The sequence below is a fragment of the Cicer arietinum genome, chromosome 3 (genome assembly GCF_000331145.2).
Source record: "Cicer arietinum cultivar CDC Frontier isolate Library 1 chromosome 3, Cicar.CDCFrontier_v2.0, whole genome shotgun sequence".
NCBI lineage: Eukaryota > Viridiplantae > Streptophyta > Magnoliopsida > Fabales > Fabaceae > Cicer > Cicer arietinum.
The window spans coordinates 66,388,233-66,408,386 of NC_021162.2; the positions used below are offsets into that span (position 1 = coordinate 66,388,233).

The following is a 20,154-nucleotide window of genomic DNA, read 5'->3' on the forward strand; positions in this document are numbered from 1 at the left end:
TTAAGAACAAATTTTCATTTGAAGTAGTTTTTAAAATATTTTTTCAGAATTTTCATTGTTTAAAAAAATTATAATTAACAGATGAAAATAACATTTACATAATGGAAAATAATGAAGGTCAAAATGATATAGATGATTATAAAACTTTTGAAAAAAAATGGAATTATAAAAAAAAAATATTAGACTAAAAATGAAATTATAAAATTTAGTAGCAAATATTTGTACTATTTTTATCTTTTTTCAATCAATTAATTATAAATTTGATTTGTGTAATGTTTGAGTGTATTAATTGTCTTTATGATGCATTGGGTTCAAGTAAATTGTTTATTAATATTGTTACGTGTTAATAATTTTTGCATTGTCACAAGAAGATAAATAATTATATATAATTGCAAAAAAAAAAGTGTAGGTCAATAGTTATTTTTTAAAAAATAAATATATAATATGTAGATAAAAATATCCTTTTAACTAAAATCCACACAAATATAAATAAGCCGCGAATTCAGTTTTTATGCAACTTAATAGAGAAAGATTGCTATTATCTATGTTGTGAATATCCATTGTCATCCTTCTTACACAGACATGCATGTAGAACACAACACTGAGCCTGCGTTGCTGTCTTATAAAAATCTGGGCTATTGAGTAATGGGCTCTGATTCCATCTATGAAACTAGATCAAAGGGAATTGCTTTTAACACTCCAAATTCTACTCATACACCATTCAGTTTCAGCTTCATTGTGTTCCCACGTAACCCATTCCCTTAGTCATTACAGAAAGAAAGGAAAGGCCAAATAAAAAGACAATATGGATATTGAAGTTAGAACTAAAAAAATATAGCACTGCATAGTAACTACTCAAAGACGTATGAGCTTATTGTACATTTGTATGGCATAAAAACTTCGAACGGTGTTTAGATGAACTCAAAAAGTTGGCTATAAGCATGTCTATAATGAAGTTGACTAATTGAACAGCTACCAAATATGAAACGACCACCAAATATAAAATGATTATTGAATATGGAATGACTACCGAGTAATTGTCTAATTGATAAAATTTAAAATAGAAAATAATATTATTAATATAATAATAAAAATAACATTAATAAATAATAAAATAAAACCTAATCTATTTAAATAAATATGCTTTAAAAATAGTTTGAGTCTAACTTTTTTATTAAATATTAAATAGATCAGACTATAAGTAGACCATAGGCTCCTGAAGAACGGCCTAACCTATTCACATTCTCATCCCTAGTCATACATACAAAAAATCACACCATTTAACTTTTTCAATACTACTACTACTACTAATAATAATAATAAAATTTATTTTTTATCTCAACATTTTTTCATTTGTGTATCAAAATCATTTAGATTTGTTGTGGTAACCACATACATAGGCATTGCTCCCAAACTCATATCGGTTCTTTGGTCACTTGACTCATTTTTGGCATTGAATTTTGAGGTAGGAGATGCATGAATTTGATGGTTGCTCATGGGCTGTAAAAAAAACACCTGGTCTACTTTTGTAATTTTTTAATGTGAAAAGTAATATGCTGCTCAACCTTAAGTTTTCAATAACATTCTTTACGTTGCCACTTGCCAGGATTGAGCATTTAATGTATTTGTCTCCTTGATATATGATGACAAACCTTTTACCTTGAGATTTTATGCCTTGAAGTTGATAATAGTTACTTAACTGGACGAACAAAGGAATAAAATTTAACATCCAAATCAAATTTAAGAGAAAAAAGTGACGGATGCAGTTCACAAACACAATAGCCATTGGCCATACAATTCTGCTATTAAAAGAAACAAAATTTAAATAAATGTCGACTTTAAAGACAATGTGAAGGGCATTTGACTCCAGCCTTGCATTAATTTCCCCAACAATATGAGCTCAGGTGCCTGAGTGATAAAAAGCTTGATAGCATATGCACTGAAGCATGTCCATACACATCGACTCATACTTGATTCCGTCATCACTAGTTGATAAGAAATGTTCATCGGTAAACATGGGGATCATAATTAACATGGTCATCATAATTAAATTACAACAACCCATTCTACAGAAAATTTTCAACCAAAATGCACCTAAGCAACTGCTAATACTTTGTTAAAAAAAAGTCGAAAAAGGCAAAAAATTAAATGTGGTTTCGATCATGTAGACATATGTTGAGATCATAGGTATAGGAAGGAAATCGATTTGTTTGCATCATAAAACTGCATTTATATTCCTAAATGCAGTCATTCAAATTGAACAGTTGTTGGATGGTCAATGTATAAAATGTAACTATTACATATTAGATTTTCGTTTCATTTTTATTCCTTTCACCAACTTAATTCTCAAATGAGAAAAGCACTGGAACATATACTGTAGTTCATATTAATTTAATTGTAATTATGGCTATTCAAACTAAAGCAAAAATAACAAAGTACCATATATATGAAAGAACCTCAACCGAAAAATGGCTTGGTCGAAGTTGGAGGAAGCATGATACTATATGAATCCAAAAGCTACTAATGCGAACTTATCATGAAGCATCAAAAAGGTTATGCTTATGTTTTAGAGTTTAATCATAGATTTAAGCTGTTGTTCAACAACAATGACTAACCTTTTAATGCTACCGCATTAGATGAAAAGCAAAATAATTCAATTATGAATACCACAGATGATGGAAATTCCCAGACCTGCAGGAAAGATACTTTAGACATTAAAGAGATATTGTTTGTTTAACAACACATCATAGACATGCACAGGAAGTAGTCAACAATGAAACTGAAAGAACCAGCTTTTTTTAAACAAACAATAAATGTAAGTGTTGAACCAACTCAGATTTCTGCTTTGCAGACATTACCATCATTGCAATAAGAAAAATCTTGAAGTAACATGAAATCAGGAGACCAAGCAAAATGTCATTGCACCTGCATAGATGAAAATATTTAAGCTGAAGTGATCTTGATGGTCTACAAACACCAAATTGATATGGGTAGAAATATAACAAAGAAAAACAGCCTATTAATGCTTCCACAAAGTTAAAAATTAAAATTTGTACCTTATCTATTTATATCAATTTAATTACAAGGTTTAGAGGCTGAAACTAGAGAGCATCGGTGAATCTGTTGGTGTAAATTACTACACCAACTTTTCCCATATTCTCACTTGAGCATCTGAACTAGATCATTTCATCAGAGATTGAAACTCTTATCTCAGCCATAACTACAGACCAGTTTATTCATATGATAAATCATCACTTTCCCCATTTATTTGGGGAGAATTGGTTGCATTCATTTGTGATATTATTATTTCATTGAGTATAAACTAACCAAAATTCAAAATCTTCTCCAAAGTTGATGGATTCAGATCCTTTGTAGGTGAACCACTGCTAAAAAGGACCTACTTTGAAGATAAATACATGTCTTCAGCATAAATATTAAAGGAGGATTGAAGTCACAGAAACTCAAAACTGAATATTTTCAAGGTTTTTAACCCTGGCATACAAGTGTGTTAGAAACATATCTTAAGCTAGGCTCACCCAAATTAGATGCTCTTGGTCTTGTTGGAAAGCTAGAGGAAAGACCTACTACTTATATGCAGAACCGAGACTTGAATCAATCTCTGTAGGAGTGAAATTTCTACTGCAAGTTGGAAACATAATGCTGTTCCGACAGCACGACTTTTGCTTAGTATTTTGGGAATATCTAGAGTTGTAGGATTCCAAAATGGAAGACATCAAATACAAATTATGGCAAAAAGAGGGCAAAAAATGGCAACAATACGAGCCGAACACGTCCTAAGAAGCTTGCTGTGCTGAAACAGGTAAAATAGGCTGAACCAGAATATGCCATGTGCATGGCCGTGCCACAGTCTGGAGCTTGTGCGGCCCAATTTTGTTTTATATTTTCGTCTGACTTGGACCCCTTTTGAAAACCAACTATATAAGGATATTGGGGGGTCTTTTAAGGGGGATCCGAGCTATATGGATGACACTTTTGAGAGCTTTGGTACAACCTTATACCTTGGATTTTCATACTCTTATCACGAGAGAAGATCACACCAGAATGAGCACCACTCACATCCTCAAACATTGCCGGACCAATCTCATGGGTGATGGGACATTCTTTCAACTAGGGAGCCTTTAGGATTAGAGTTTATTTTTGTTCTTCATTGTTTTATGCTCTATATGGAACTTGGTATGAATTTTTATTTTTATTGAATATGTGTGTGTGACTCTAAGTCCATGTCTAAGGATGCGGTGAATCTTATTCTTGAACCTTTTACTGCTCCTATTTTTAAATTACTTATCGATTCAGTTCATAGTGAGCAAAGCATTGATGGTTTCCATAACTCATGTATTTGTAATACACAAGACTTGAGAGTTAAGAATTAATTCTCCACATTGTATCATGTTCTGTATTTCGATAAAATTAAAACAAAAAATAAAGTTCTTCATCAATTCAATTTTGATAGATTCATGAGTTTCCTAATGGATAATTTTGTTACTCATTCTTTTTTCAAAATGCTAAAATAACAAACATATGATTCTTTTTCCTGCAAAATTAAATGTGAAGGTGCTAACTAATTGTTCCTTTCTTTATTACAGGTATGATGTGAAAATACAACAGCAGTAAATACCTGGAGACACCGATTGATATATGGAGAAATATCTTGACCATAAAGAAGAAAGTTAAAAGAAACATAAAGTTCCCAAGGAAGACATCCATCAACATCTGCCAATGAAAACCATAAAAAACTAATCAAAGTTAGCATAAAATTTTGAACTAAGTAATGTCTGGAAAAAGGTTATTTTAATATTCAGTTATCTGAACCTTGCAACACAATGACACTAGTGAGGAGTAGCTCATTGATGAACCCAATTTACCCTTGCTGTATTCCAAGATCAAACACTTGTCTTCAACAAACTGTAAGGCCCTCATATATAGTTTTGAAAAACAAAAGCTAGAATTTATGCTCTTGAGGCATTAAAAAGAATAAAATACCATAAGTTGATAAGAATGGATACAAGCATCAAAAAGAAGAAAAATGGAAGCCAATTTCCAGAGTAGTCCCTGCAAAATTATCAAAATGTATGAGCCACTTGTTAGTATTGGAAAAGGTGAATCATAAGACCACTATAAAACGATAAATAGATATATTGGATCTAATTATTCTAAACACTATGCATGCATTATGTTAAAAATAGTTTTAGCAAATAATGTGCTATTAAAATCATTTTCTGTGAATAATTGTTTAGAAAACGGATTCTCTCACAAAGTTAAATGCATATTATTCAAAAGTTCTACTTGACTGTAAGGCAAAACAAGTGCCTTGTGCATTTGGATAGGGCTAAAGTGCAAGTTATACATTGAGAAAATATTGATGAAATATTTTCATATAACATTTAGAACCCTAAATTGTTTAGAATTCCTTAAAAGTAACTATTTAATTTATTGGATGTTCTAATTATCTAGTTCTCGTACCATATCAAATACAGATATGACCTAGGTAGTAATTATAGGACTTGGGCAGTTCTCGTCTTACAAACTGATTTTGTGGAGTTCAGTCAAGGCCAAAAACTGAATTCTAACTGTTTTTTTTTTTTTTATAAACTCTAACTGTTGTTATTATCAGACAACATATAACAACAATAATGCCTTATACACTAGTCAGCAATGATGCTGAATGAAATTTATGAGATTGCCATTTTATTCAAAAACAAAACAAACAAGGGGATGGTTGCAACATTCAACGCTGTAAAAAACAATTTGTCAATCACTAAGGAGCCGTTTACTTTGAGAAATATTTTTTGTTTTCATTTACAAAAATGTATGTTCATTTTACATTGATGAGAGTTTCTTGAAGCAAACCATTGTAATGGAGATAAGATAAAATGCTAGTTGATGAAGATGCATTTATGAAAACAATTTTTTGACACTTTTATTGTTTCTACAAATGTAGATAATTGTTCACTTAAAAAATCTTTAACTTTCTTATTAACGAGTAAAATTAACACAAATTTAGGAAATCAAAATAGGAAATGTTTTCTCAAAGTAAATGACCCCTAAATATACATCAGAACAACAAAGCTCAGACAATAAAGTAATTATACAGAACGACGGCGCAAGACAAGTCATGGAGAATCTCATATACCTGAAACTTCAAAGTTTCTTGATTGATGACATTGTAAAGTAGATGTCTATAGGCCTTGGGCTTGTGAAGTATTAAATCTATTACAATAATCTGCAAAAGGGAAGAAAAGAAAATGAGAATTTAAAAAAAAACAAAGATTTCAACTTTTAAACCAGTGACATGAAGAGGATCTAAGCACCATGAATTCACATTCTATGTATTCATCTGCCACAGCCTTGCAATTATCCTATCATTACAAAAGAGTCAAAAAATCAATTCACTATTTAGACATTCAAAGCAAAATGAAAAGAACAATCATGTATTAAATATTATTTTATAAAAAAAGACTTACACATTTCATCAAGCGAATGTTACCCGGTGAATACTGAAGATAAAGTGTTTTGATGGTAAAACCACACTGAATACATTTGTAACCCATTGGTTCTGAAATTTCAATCCACAAACCAAACTTCAATCAAAATTTCAGTTTCATAATTGTCACCATTTTATGAATCTGGAACACTCTTAGCTACTACAAACAAAAAATAAAAATACCTCAACTTTTGATTCTGAATAAGAAAAATCCCAACAAGAAAATTGATATGCATAGCAATCTAAGCTATTAGATTATACAATTAAATTTTAAACACAGAACTAACATATAATATTTAATTAAATAAATAAATAAATAACTGAACAAATGAAAAAGAGTAAGGATTACCTTGCAAATTATATTTGAAGAGTGAACTTTACAACTCAATGTGTGATTGAAAATATTTACCGCTGTTTCTTCAGTGGATGCTACAAGACACGCTGGTCGTGGAACGGAACCAACTAACACGTGCAAGTCGCTGAAATGTGGGATTTGGAAAACTGGGCCATTGCTTAATGGGCTCTCAATGGTATATGCGTAGTTGGTTTGTTTTTTACACTTTAATTTTTTATTATACGCCCCCCTTCACCAAAAACTAATAAAGTTATTTTCATCTCAAAATATTCTCTTTAAATAATGATTCACTTCAAGAATATTTCTTAAAAATAAAATACATACATTTTAAGAAATAAAAAGTTCAAAATATTTTCACAAATTAAATTGTATCAAAATGTAATATACACAAATTTTAATATTCTAAATATCTTGTTTTTTAATTTGTGTTTTAAATGACAAAACTCACCTACAGGTTGTAGGTGCTATTTACAACTATAAGAATCAATATATTTGAAAACACAAATTTTATGTTGTTTTAGTGGATAACAACGAATTTGGATTCTCCAACATTACTGATTTTGCACAATTATGTATTTGGGATATTACTTACTGTTTAAACAATTGGATAGTCTAAAAAAATACATGTTTTAATTTTGGGTTAAATAAAAATTCTTTATTTTTATAAAATTTTAATGTTGTGTTTTTAGTTCCTGAAAATGTTCTTATCTTTAATCCTTGAAAAAAATTAAGTTTTATTTTTTATTTTTGTTTTTAAGTAAATTCGTGTTTTTTATTCAAATTTTTGAATAATTTTTTTCATAAATATCTAAAATATTATAAGAATATCTTTTATAAAAATTGAGAATTTTTTAATAAAATAATCAATTAAATAGAATTTTTGAAGTGTTTGATACTTAAAAACTCATTTAAAAATTAAATAAAATAATTTTACTTTCCATAAATTGTTATTATGGACTGCATATATGTTTAACCTCTCCGATCGCCAAATCTAGCGATATGTGAGATATAGTAGCAACTAGCAAGTTGTATCATGCATATCATATAGTATTACTTAAAGATTAAGCAAACAAATATTTTCACCCTCAAAAGGACGACCAACTCTCACTTCCATACAATTTACTTGTGCCAACTAGTTGTCACACATTTGTAATATGTTTAGAACTTTATATTTTATTTTCCCACAAAAAATTGTACCGTAGAGATTTTATTGTCAGAAATAGCGAAGTTTTAACCATCACTTTGTCTTGTATTGATTGATTGATCTATTATATTTTTCGAAAGTCAAACGACTCCTTTTCTATAGACACAAACGAATAACTAAACTTAAGAAAGCAAGTTAAGCTAAGTATCGTATATGGGAACAATTGCTGGTACTGGGTTGGGTCATCCTATTGGGTACCTGGGTCCACATTGGAGAAATTTACGCGGAACACAACTAAAAAATAAGAAAATTTTCCTTTATATCCTCACATTTTACTTTACTCTTACTCCTATAAATATAAAGAAATGAAATTTTTATTCTCGTATAAAATTTAAAATTTACTAGTACATAATATATATTACGAAAAACTTTTTTTTAAGTTTGCTGGTAAAAAGGTTATTTTATAGAAAAAAAAATTTAAGTTTTTCTGTAAAGTAATTACACTCAAAATTTTTTTTTTAAGTTTTTTGGAAAAGAAATTATTTTTAAAAAAATTTGATGTGTATCAAAAATTTTTTTCACAAGTTTTCCAATAAACTCTTCCATAAAGTTTTCCGGTACAGGAGGGATTTACCGAAAAACTTGTGAAGAAGTATTATAGTACACACTAAATTTTTATTTTAAAAAATATATATATATTTTAAATAATACTGAAAAACTTTAAAAGAAATTCCAATTGAAACCTTCGCTATCCTTAATTTGAGTTGATAAAATAGTAAAAAAAATCAAAGATGTATTTAACATTTTTAAAAATTTATGAAGTATAAGTACAAATATGGGATACAAGACAGTTTTTTCAAAAAATAATTAATTTATATACATTTTTCATGTAAAAATGTTTAAACATTTAGTCAATCATGTTCGTTAAATCATTAAAAATATTTAATTTTTATTCAAATTACATTTAAAATGTATTTGGACAGAGTAATTGGAAATTATAAGAAAATTAAAATTTTAAATAATTCAAATATATCAATTAAATTTCTTTCATTTCTAAGTTTTTTTTCTTTGCATAAAATAATTGTTCTTTTAAAATTAAATTATTTTTCTATAAATTTCAAAAAATTTGAGGAAAAATAAAAATTATATGTAGGCCAAAACTGAAATTTTGTAGAAGTTGAAGGACTATTTTTCATTTTTAAGTGTCAAATTGCGAATTTTGAAAAAATTTAGGGGATAATTTGCTAAAAAATAAATAAATATAGGGATTAATATGCTTGTAAGCTTACAAAAATTATAAAGATTATTTTATGATTTATATATTATAAATTATAGAGAATATTATGATATTTGAGATTCTATAAATTTAACTTCTATAAAAATTATCCAAATAAAATAATTTATTTGAAGAATTTGAATTTCTCTATTATATTCCTTTAAAAAAATCTCTTATTCAAACACATTAAAATAGTCCCATAAAAAATTGTGAGGTGTTGACATGTGGGCATAGGAATTAAAGTAAAAAAAAAAAAAATCACAACAAAATAATATAAATCATATATAAGAGAGAACATCAAAGTTACACTTTGGGGAGGGAATAATGGCAGAGATTCTCTAATCCCTAACAAAGTTCTGCAAAGCACAATCTTTTGCACAAGGAATTGTCAGAGATTCCACCCACTGATTTTTACACGTACTACTATTTACCGATTATTAGCCTCTCTTAAATTAAAACCTAATCTAATTAATACAGTATTTTTCTATCTTTAGTTTTTATTATTAATTTTTTGTCTTTAGGATACATATTAAAGTTTAATCCATATATACAAACTAAACAATTTTTGTTTCTATCATTCAATCATATTTGACTAAGCAAAATTTATTTGTTTAAATATTTTAAAACATATATGGTATAATAAGGTGACATAATAATAATAATAATAATTATTATTATTATTATAATAAAATGTGACTGAATGATAGTATAAATTACTTTTATATTGATAGTAAATAATTTATTTTCTTTAATTTTTCCTACTTATAAAAGAAAGAAAATAAATATTGGTATATAAAATTGACTTAGTTGTTAGAGTGAAAGAATTAAAAATTAAAGTAAAGAGAGTGTCAAATGTTTGATATCTATCTTCATCATAATACTAATTTTTTTTTAAGAAAACAATACTAGTATTGTTGACTTGTTGTTCCAAAAACAATTATGTAATTTTTGGTGAATTGTTAAAAAAAAATAAAACTAATTTTGTCAAAAAATATTGATAAGCTGAATTAATCAATTATTTACACACCATAGCCACATATATATTTTAGTGGGATGTGAAAAAAGAAATTAATTATATAATAAACTGATTTAACCAAATATTTGCCCTTAATTAAGCATATAAGTATAACATTAACATGAACACTAATATATGTGTTGGGAATATAGTGTCACTGAAATGCAGTGCTTTGGTCTTCCTCAATGATAAAAATAAATTTTTTTTTTTAAAAAAAAAAGAAAAAACTCCCAAATGGATGTCACTTTCTTCTTTCTCCCTCCATTCTCCCTAAGGTCATGATCACTGGTCAGAGCAATTCCAATCTCTATTTTTCTTGGTACACAACATATGAAGAACTCTTTTATGGTGGGCCACCTACTACTCATATCATGATGAAGATAAAGTGGGCCAAGCCTACCAAAACTCATTTGCCATTGAAAAACACTACTGTGTGGTATTTTAGTACCCAAAAAAAGTTAATAATCAAAGTAAATATGAAGCTTCAAGTTTCAACATCAAAATCAATAATATGTACAATGATGGTACACTCCTTAAAGTAGATTGTCCAATTACCATTATAATATACTCCACTTAAATGACACTCCAAGACATTGCATACCCCAAACAAACCCACGGCTATAAGAAAACAACCCAATTTTTTTATCTTGAAAATGGTATGAAAGTTTTGCTAGCCAGCTAGTTTAGGATAGGACAAAATTTATGTATTAATTAATTTATTATTAGGTAATAATTAAACATGATATGCACCCTAATTAATAACATCCCCCGAGGCATTTTCAGTTCCCACCACTACCATTTTGTCCTCCTCTCAACAACTTCAAATGGAAAAGTTTGACATTCCCACTTTTGGACACTTATTTGCTTGCCAACTTATAAAGATATAGAGAGAGAGAGAGACCATCATATCACAAGCAACTAAACATATGTCGTGATTGGCGCGAAACGCCATTGGATTCTTAATTTTGTTTTGGTTTTTTTACAATATTTGACCAAATTTATTAACAATATCTTCATCTATAAATTAATTATTGATATTATTCCTTTTACTCTATATAATTTAATTAATTATTTTCATATCGTCTTTGAAAAGTATTGTTGTGGTAAAAAAAATGCTACGACAAATGTAATTTTATTTTACTAATACATGGACCCCGATGGTAGGAGCGATGAAAATTGAAATGTAGATTGTATTATTGTATAGGTGGGAAGGGCGACATTTATTATTTGAAGGTAGAGTGGGTCTTATTAATTTGCTTTTGTTTTATTTCACGTTCTATAAAGCTCAGGAGAAGAAGAAAATCGTAAAGGAACTTTTTATGGAGTGGACGTTTGGAGGAAAGAAACATCAGTTGGGATAGAGTTTGCTTGCCAAAGAAATAAAAAGTTGGGATACAAATTTGGAATTGTTGAAATTGGCTTTACGAGAAATATGAAAATGGAGGTGTAACAATGACAAGATGACCGTTTGGTATGTGACTATAAATTTTAGTATAAGCGATGCTATAAGGTCTGTTTTGTAATAGCCAATTATAAGCTTATAATATTTTTTCATAAATAAATTTAAGTGGTTTATTGCTTATTATTTTTATTTCCAATTTTACTGTTATTATTGTAATTAAAATCCTTTCTTATCTTTTATAATTTATTTATAAATGATTTAAAGTAAATAATATAAAAAATCTATTTATTATAATGTAAAATAAATAAATTAGCTAAATATATATATATATATGTATGATTAATAAATACATAAATAAAAAAATATACATATCAGATTGATAAATTTTAAATTAATAAAAAAAATTAAATTAGTATTTTTAAAATATTTGTAAGGATTAATGAATAAATTTAATTTTTAATTGAAAATATTATTTTATTTTATATTTTTTAAACTAATTAAACTGCTAATTTTACTAAACACTTAATTAATTTAACAACTATAACCTATTATTAATTTTAACAAACTGAATCTTAGTGGAAAACATGGGAGGGTGGGTGGAAAAAACTATTTCTACCGCTTCGAATTTTTTTCGTTATTTATACTTTTTATCATACATCATTTTTTTAGATATAGTCCTTTAAAAGATAAAATACTAAGGAGGATTTTAATTGTGTGACTAGTGACCTCGCTAAATTTTTATTTTTAATAAACTTTTACTTTTAACTTTAAAAGTATAAGACTTTGTCATTTTGGTCTATTCAATAAAACATAAAACTTAATTGTCAAACCATCAAAATGTTAGTCACTTAAATATTTGACGTTACAATAATCATTAATTATTTTAACAGTAAATTATATAATTCAAGAACTTTCATGATACTAAATTACAATTTTGATAATTTAAAAATTAATTTAAATTTTTTACTTAATTAAAAACAAAAATGACAATATTAGAGACTAAAATGATGGTTTAAAAAAAATGTGGGAGCAGTGACTCTTTGTGATGGTGCGATATTATACACACGAGGCAGAGTAGACGTCAATAGCTAGACTTTGATTTCTTGTTATCTTAGTATCTATCGAAAAAAAGTAACTCCAATATTTTCTGTTTGGAACATTTGAGAGACGAAAAATGGTATCTTATTTATAGATGAAGTTATCGGGTTTTTTTTCTGTTTTAAATAAAAAGTTTATCAATATAATTCGATTAAAAAATATATATTAAATTATTTTTAAATTTTTAGTTTAGTTTATAAATATCAATATTGTTAAATTTAATATCTTGTATTGGATTCAAACTCATATATTTATTATGTGAATTAATTATAATAAAATTTATCATTTCAAATAATATATATATATATATATATATATATATATATATATCAAACTACCTTATTTTAGAAAAAAGAGAAAGCAACATTTTGAAATCGAGATTTCCTAAATGACATCTCGTTTTCAATGATAATTTAATACTATTTTAATATTTATTTTTAAAATTATAGAAATCGTCTCTTTCAAAAGAGACTTCATACTAATCTGATTCTTTTGTTGTTGTTTTTTTATGAACCATTAAAAGAAATAATAATAATATAATTTATTAAAATTCATAAAAAACAACAACAACAAAAGTTGCAATAAAATTAATATCAAAAGTGATCTCTAGTATACATTAGCAAGATTTTTTTCTCACATGTATTAGATTTTGACGACGTCTTGCTACATCACAAATTTGTTCTTCTTCATCTTCATCTTTTTGTTCTTGAAGATGTCGAGGAGAAAATGTTGCAGAAGAATTACTTTCACTTTAAGTACAACTGGATATTTAATTCAATAAAATATATGTATTCCTAAAGCTTGAAATCTGGACATGTTATTAAGTAACTGGGTAATTGACTCAGATGTATTATAATGAGTATTGAATATGTTATATAATAATTCATCTTCGTTTGATGCGAATGATAGTTGTTGGTTGTCTTCTTGTTGTTGTTATTTGTCAAAATTAAATTGTTCTCCCAATGTGAACTCGTAGTGGGATTGATGTGACGTGTGAAAATAAGTATGAAAAGACGATTGAGTGTCAGACAATGTAAGTATATGATATATATTTTATTGTGTTGTGTTGGACATTGATTTTTGGAAAAAATATTGGATGAATTGTGGTGGAAGTTGGGATGGATTGACACGAAGATCAATCAATTAATTTTTTACAAAAACAAATCCTTTGGAATTTTTGCAAAACCAAACCATATACTAATAGTTTGATTTAAATTCAACATTTAGAAGTTGAACATGAAGAATATATTTCCCTCATTTATTCCACTCTTTGTAATACTTGACAATTTTCTACTTATCACTTTATAATACTTGACAATTACCATTTTAGTATATTTTCCACTTATCTATTTATAATACTTGATAAATGTTACCTCATTCATAACATGATATGCGTTAAGTGAACCATAATTCAAATATCACCGCAATGAAATTAGGATAACACATCAAGAGGCTTTAAGATGAGTCGATATGTTATATTCTCAAGGTCGACAATGGAGACACATGACAACTAACATTGTTGAGTCAATGCAGTGCTCATGATACACATAATATCTCAATCATTATTTTGGTTTAATCAACTTAATATATATTGAGGATTTTATATACAGATAGGGGACAACAACATCATACATTATTAGCTTTTTGTCAAGTATACGCATACAATTGCATAAAAGAAGATTAAATATGAAGTTGGTAAGTCTAACACTCACTAAGTCATGTAATTCAACCAAAATTGTTATTCTTTCATGGTGCATAAAACAGTAAACCAAAGAGAGGTACGACCAATTGGTCATTTTAAAATCAACCTTCAAAGAAAATGGTGGGGATGTGGAAAATTTCATGTTATACACATACCTTGTTCACATGTCATAACTGCATATTTTTACACTCATTAAAATTATTTAGTGTATTTGTTTGAAGTGTACAAGGTTATTAATGTATTCAAAATCTAAAAACAAAAAAAATAGTTTTCACCTATATCTAGAGAATGATATTGTCCCTTTGAAACAGTGTATCACAATACTGAAATGCGAATAATTAAAACAAGTCGTCCAAATTGTATTCGTATTAGAACTGAAATGGACGTTAGAGAAAAAATGTCAAAAAAATGCGGACTATGTCGGTTAAATAGTCATACTAAAAAATATTGTCCAAATGTTACAGACAATTCTAGTCAATCTATGTAGTTTTTGTTGTTTTTTATATGAATTTTAATGAATTATATTATTATTATTATTATTATTATTATTATTTTGGTTTAATGTTTCATAAAAAAAAAAGAAAAAAAATTGGATAGTATGAGTCTTTTTTTTTATTAAAAAAAAAAGCAATTTCTATAATTAAAAAATTAATAAAAAAACTAAAATAGCATGAAGTCAACATTGAAAAATATATACTTCAAGAAATCTCTATTTCAAATAATGATTTTCTCTTTTCTCCAAAAATAAGATAATTTAATATATATTTTTTTAAAGAAAATATATTGATAATTTGTTTTTTGAAAAAAGAGTTATTTAAAAAAAATACCGAAGTTACAAACTACCAATAGGATGGTGTATCAAATTAAAAAGACTTGGTTGGTTTGGTTTGTAGGTCGAGAAGGGGGTAAACTAAGGATTTATTTTTCTGATCGGTGGCATAGTCCAATTTCATGTTTAAAAGGTATATATGACTTTTGATGAATTTGGTTAGAGTACTCTTTACACTCCTATTAATATGTTTTTCTTTAGAAAAAAAATGTGCGACTCACTTTAAGATGGTGCACCAAAAAATCATTAAAGTTCTTAAAATTAATGTGACCCTAGAGTGCCAATAAAAGTATAATTTGATTAGTGATTAAAGATGTTATCATAGTAATTTAAGACAACTCTGAACGTTTATACTATTATGTATTCGTGATATGAATGTGAATTTTTTTTTAGATGAATGAATGTGATTAATTAGTGAGTGTGAGACACTAACTTTTATTTTTCTGTTCCCCCAACTCTACAAATCAACTTTATTCTATTACCATGAAGGAAAAGAAGGGGGAAAAATAGGTGGATGTAGAGCAAAGTTGAAGGGCATCAAGAATACGAATTTCTTTTATTAGTCTTGATAAAAAAAATCCACTAACATAAAGGGTCCTTATTGGAGTACTATTTCACTTTTCCTAATGTTTTGAGCATATATATCTCTATAATGGCTGGAAAAGAGTTTGTTAAAGTTAGTATATATTCTCATACGTGGTTCACAGAATATGTTGCTTTTAAATTAAGGTAAAGGCCTCAACACACAAATAATTAAATGTTAGAATTGATGAAGGCCACAAATTTATGTTCTGGATTAATTAGGCTTCATTTTTGTGTAATGATATATAGAAGAGATTTTCTATATTGTATATGATGTGGATAATGTGTCTTTTACCACTTGCGCTTGTCCACAAAAAAAAGTTAGTCAAACTTAAATTAATTTAGAAATAGAAAGAGAAAAACAACAAAAAGTATTTTTTGTTCATCCTTCTTTTTTTCAGAAAGAACCAAGCATTATTTGGTGGAGCAATGACGACTCTCTCAATCGGTCAATCATACAATACTAGAAGATTATGGTGTAGATTTTTATTTTTATTTTTATTTTTTATCGCCATATATAATTAAAAAGTAGGTACAACAATTATTTTTACTATTAAATTTAAACTTAATGATTTTACATATATTTTTATTTTATGGATGTATTCTCCATTTTGACAAAAGAACGTGGTCAAAGTTTGGAATTGAATCATCCTAAATTACAGTTTTAAATTTGGGTTATATATTCTGTCGGGTTTTGAAGGTTTACTTCATCGAAAACATCTATACTTTATGCATCGAATAAAATTTAATAATAATATACCTGACAATGGTATATATGGCATTCTTTTTCGCTTTATTTTATACAGCACTATCAACAAAATACAACATTTGTTCCAAAATTAAATTAAAACATTTATTCCAAAATATTTCAAATTTTTTTAACACATTTCAATTTATTTATTTTTTTACAGAGAACATAATATATAAAAAAAATTATCAACACCTTCAAATTTTTGTAACAAAGTATTTTTTTTATGAACGTAACCAAAGTGCATAACTTTTTTTACTAAGTGTATATTGTATAACTTATACTAGCATTGAGTAAAAAATAAATAAAAAACTTATACTAGCATGTATTTAGGAAAATGCAGTGATTATGCGCACAATTTTTCCTTTTGTTTTTGGAAAAAAGAATTTTGATTTCATCCTATAAAATTTCATTCATATAAAATCTTCATGAGACAAACGTGTTTAATTTGTGTGTGTTATTCTTTGTAGATTTAGACAAATTGTGAGATAGATTTATGTGACATATTTGGGCCTATAAAGGAGTTAAGAGATGTTCCAAGCATATGTTTTAGAGACTGAATTTTCCACATGTACTGAGCCTCTTATAAAATTTGAAATGGAGTTTGCCTTTATATAAAAATGATTGAAAGATTTGTTCTGTTAAAATGGACAAAAAAAAAAAAAAAGATGAGTAAAAGCATTGTGCTCGTGGAATATATACTATTCCCTTCAACTTTAAGAAGACATTGGATCATTTTGTGTTTGCTGCAGCAAGAAATGGCGAACACGGAATTTAAATGTTATCTAAGCTTTGGGCCATTCACATAAATCGTTACTAGTACCACACAAAAAAAGTGCTTTTGATGCTTGATATATTCGTGTTTATATGTCTTTGATCCGTTTTTAATTGATGGACACTTTTTAGAAAAGAGTATAATATTATTGTTTTGTATGTGTACTTATCTAAGATGGACCAAGAAAATGGTTGGAGCTGGTGAAAACGAGTCAAATGAAGGTGGCGTTACTCTTCGTGAGGGTTGTATTTGGAGGAAAGGTGTACATTTCTTAGTTCAAAGCTCCTTTAGTAGCAAGGATTTAAGCATAACTCAATTTAAAAAATCAATTAATAGATTTGAAAGTAGCCACCACTAATAAATACATTGACAAATCTTAAATACTTCGAACATTATCAAGTGGCTAAATAATAAATAATTTAATAGATATTTGATATATTATGATAATATTTAGAATTTTTAGATTGAGCCTAATTCAACCTTACAAAATTGAATTATAGTAAGAGATTATCCATCATTTATAAACACATTATCTGACATTATTTCATTTAGTGGGGTATATAACACCTAACAATAAATTTTATTCTGATTAGGCTTGGCCAATTAAGAATATGTGGCTTAATATTTTTATTTCTTAAAGTTTGATCTAAAAATACCACTAAATCGATTTGAATAGTGAAAAGTACAATTTTTTATAAACTTTTTAAACTTAATATATTTCCATTGAGTTTAGTGCATATATAATTTGGAGAGTGGATTAGATGATAGATTTTGATATCATTTTAATATAGTCATTGATCATGGAAATCAAATACACAAGATAAATAAATAAATAATTATTAATATTAATTAAGATAATTTCTACTGTATTATGAAGAAGAAAAAAAGAGTATATCAATATTATTGAAATTTTAATTAATAAGTAAGTTATTACTAACTCATCCATGTTGATATTATATTAAATATTAACTAAATAAATAGTATTGATTAATAAAATTATATCATTTAATTATTGGTCAATCAATACAAGTTTATTTATATATGTATCTCCTAATTAATTAATAACATAGTACAATTAAGTACGTTAAGGGGTAAACAACCAACTACTATGTTTTTGACGGGAACCAACTAGTGTATTATTATTATATAGTAATAATAGGAAATAAATGTTCATCAAAGGAAAAAACGTGGGAAAGAAATAAAACATCCAAGGATAGTGATGCTCAAAGACAATGCTTGTTCAAAGACTGTGTGAATCTTAAAAGTTTCTACATTGCAATGTACTTCTTCTTTCTCTAGCTTGTTGTCAAGTGACCTTTCTATATAGTCTTTACTTAGGTAGTTGAACCATCTTAGGAGTAACATCTATTTCAAATCAAACGCAGCTACAATACACGTGGCATTAAATTTGAGATCATGAGTTCTGTTTTAGTTGAATCCTTTTTTTTTTTGGCCATGCATGATGCAGAGTCCGTTAAATTTAAATTTTCTGGTACTAGTAAAATTTAAATTTAATTTTTTTTTTAGTTGATGAGTAAAATTTAAGATGAAGAAATGATATCTTAATTCAAGATAAAGATGTACCAATAAAATATAACTACTAATCTCAACTAAAAAAATATATTACTAGGAAAGTTAACTGTTTTATAAGTAAATATTAATTAAGATATTGATGATATTAGTTTTCATAGTTTGAACTATGAATCTCCATCTTAAAATTCTTTTAGTTCTCTAATTACTTTTGTGGGACTTGGAAAATTAAATGGTAATTAATTAAAGATAAATGGAAAGGTTTTACCACCGAGATCATGCAATAGTGATAAAATGACTAGTGGCGAAGTTATAATTAATTTTATGAGGAGTTTAAATAGATATAAAATATATATTTTTAAAATTAATGTATGAAACTTAAATATTAAACAAAAAAATTCACAATAATGTTTTATATTAGATGTAAATTAAAGCAACATAAAAATAAATAAAAAACTTAGAATAACTGTTTGAAAATGTTGAGTTAGAAGATACTTCAAAATATCAAATTCATCCATAAATGATGTTGTACTAAATAGACTAATAATATTTTTTTTAAATATATACAATATTATGTTATTTACAAGAATTACACGCTGTCTATTTTATTTTTGAGTGTTGTTTTCATAATTTTTATTTTTATTGTTGATAAAATATTCTTTATAGTTGCAAATGAAATTAAAAGTGTCAAAACATAATAGATAAATTTAGGGCATAATTGCTTATGACGTCCTTTAACTTAATTTTATATAATACTTCAATTTTTTTTTTCTTCCCGATTTGGTCATTTATTTAATTTTATTATAAAAATTCAAAAATATAAAGAATAAAAATATGAGTTTATTTGAAGATTTGAGTTATAGATTTAATGAAATTTGTATTATTTTGAAGATGGTAATTAATTTTATGAGTTTTGTTTGAAAATTTTGATTAATTTTTGTAAAAAAAAAATAACATTTTAACATTTCAAAAGATAAAAGATCAAATTGTTTACTTATAATTAAATAAATGACCAAATTGAGAAAAATAAAATAAAGGACTGAAGTGTTATTTGAAATTAAGTGAAGGAATCGCATGAACAATTGTCTAAATTTAACAATCATCATGAAGTGACAATTTTTTTATTGTTTTGTTTCTACTATTTTTTTTACAATTAGGTTTTGTTTAAAGTAACTAGATATATATTATAAAAGTAA

General features: G+C 26.8%; 1 protein-coding gene across 6 annotated transcripts; it reads right to left on the reverse strand.

Moving 5' to 3' along the window:
- Nucleotides 1-1,716: 1,716 nt before the first annotated feature.
- Nucleotides 1,717-7,008, reverse strand: LOC101500311 (protein ARV 2-like). 6 transcript variants are annotated; one of them, XM_027332394.2, is made up of 10 exons: nucleotides 6,852-7,008; nucleotides 6,483-6,662; nucleotides 6,330-6,377; nucleotides 6,152-6,241; nucleotides 5,002-5,070; nucleotides 4,831-4,923; nucleotides 4,637-4,731; nucleotides 2,859-2,925; nucleotides 2,616-2,691; nucleotides 1,717-1,985 (listed from the first exon to the last, which is right to left on the reverse strand). In XM_027332394.2, the coding sequence occupies exons 2-10, from the start codon at nucleotides 6,567-6,569 to the stop codon at nucleotides 1,822-1,824; spliced, it is 789 nt and encodes a 262-aa protein (XP_027188195.1). In that variant the 5' UTR covers nucleotides 6,570-6,662; nucleotides 6,852-7,008; the 3' UTR covers nucleotides 1,717-1,821. The 6 variants fall into 6 exon arrangements, with proteins under 6 accessions (XP_027188195.1, XP_027188194.1, XP_073221765.1 ...); XM_027332393.2 differs by having other exon boundaries at nucleotides 6,483-6,574; nucleotides 6,852-7,007; XM_073365664.1 differs by having other exon boundaries at nucleotides 4,831-4,913; nucleotides 5,025-5,070; nucleotides 6,852-7,007.
- Nucleotides 7,009-20,154: the final 13,146 nt, after the last annotated feature.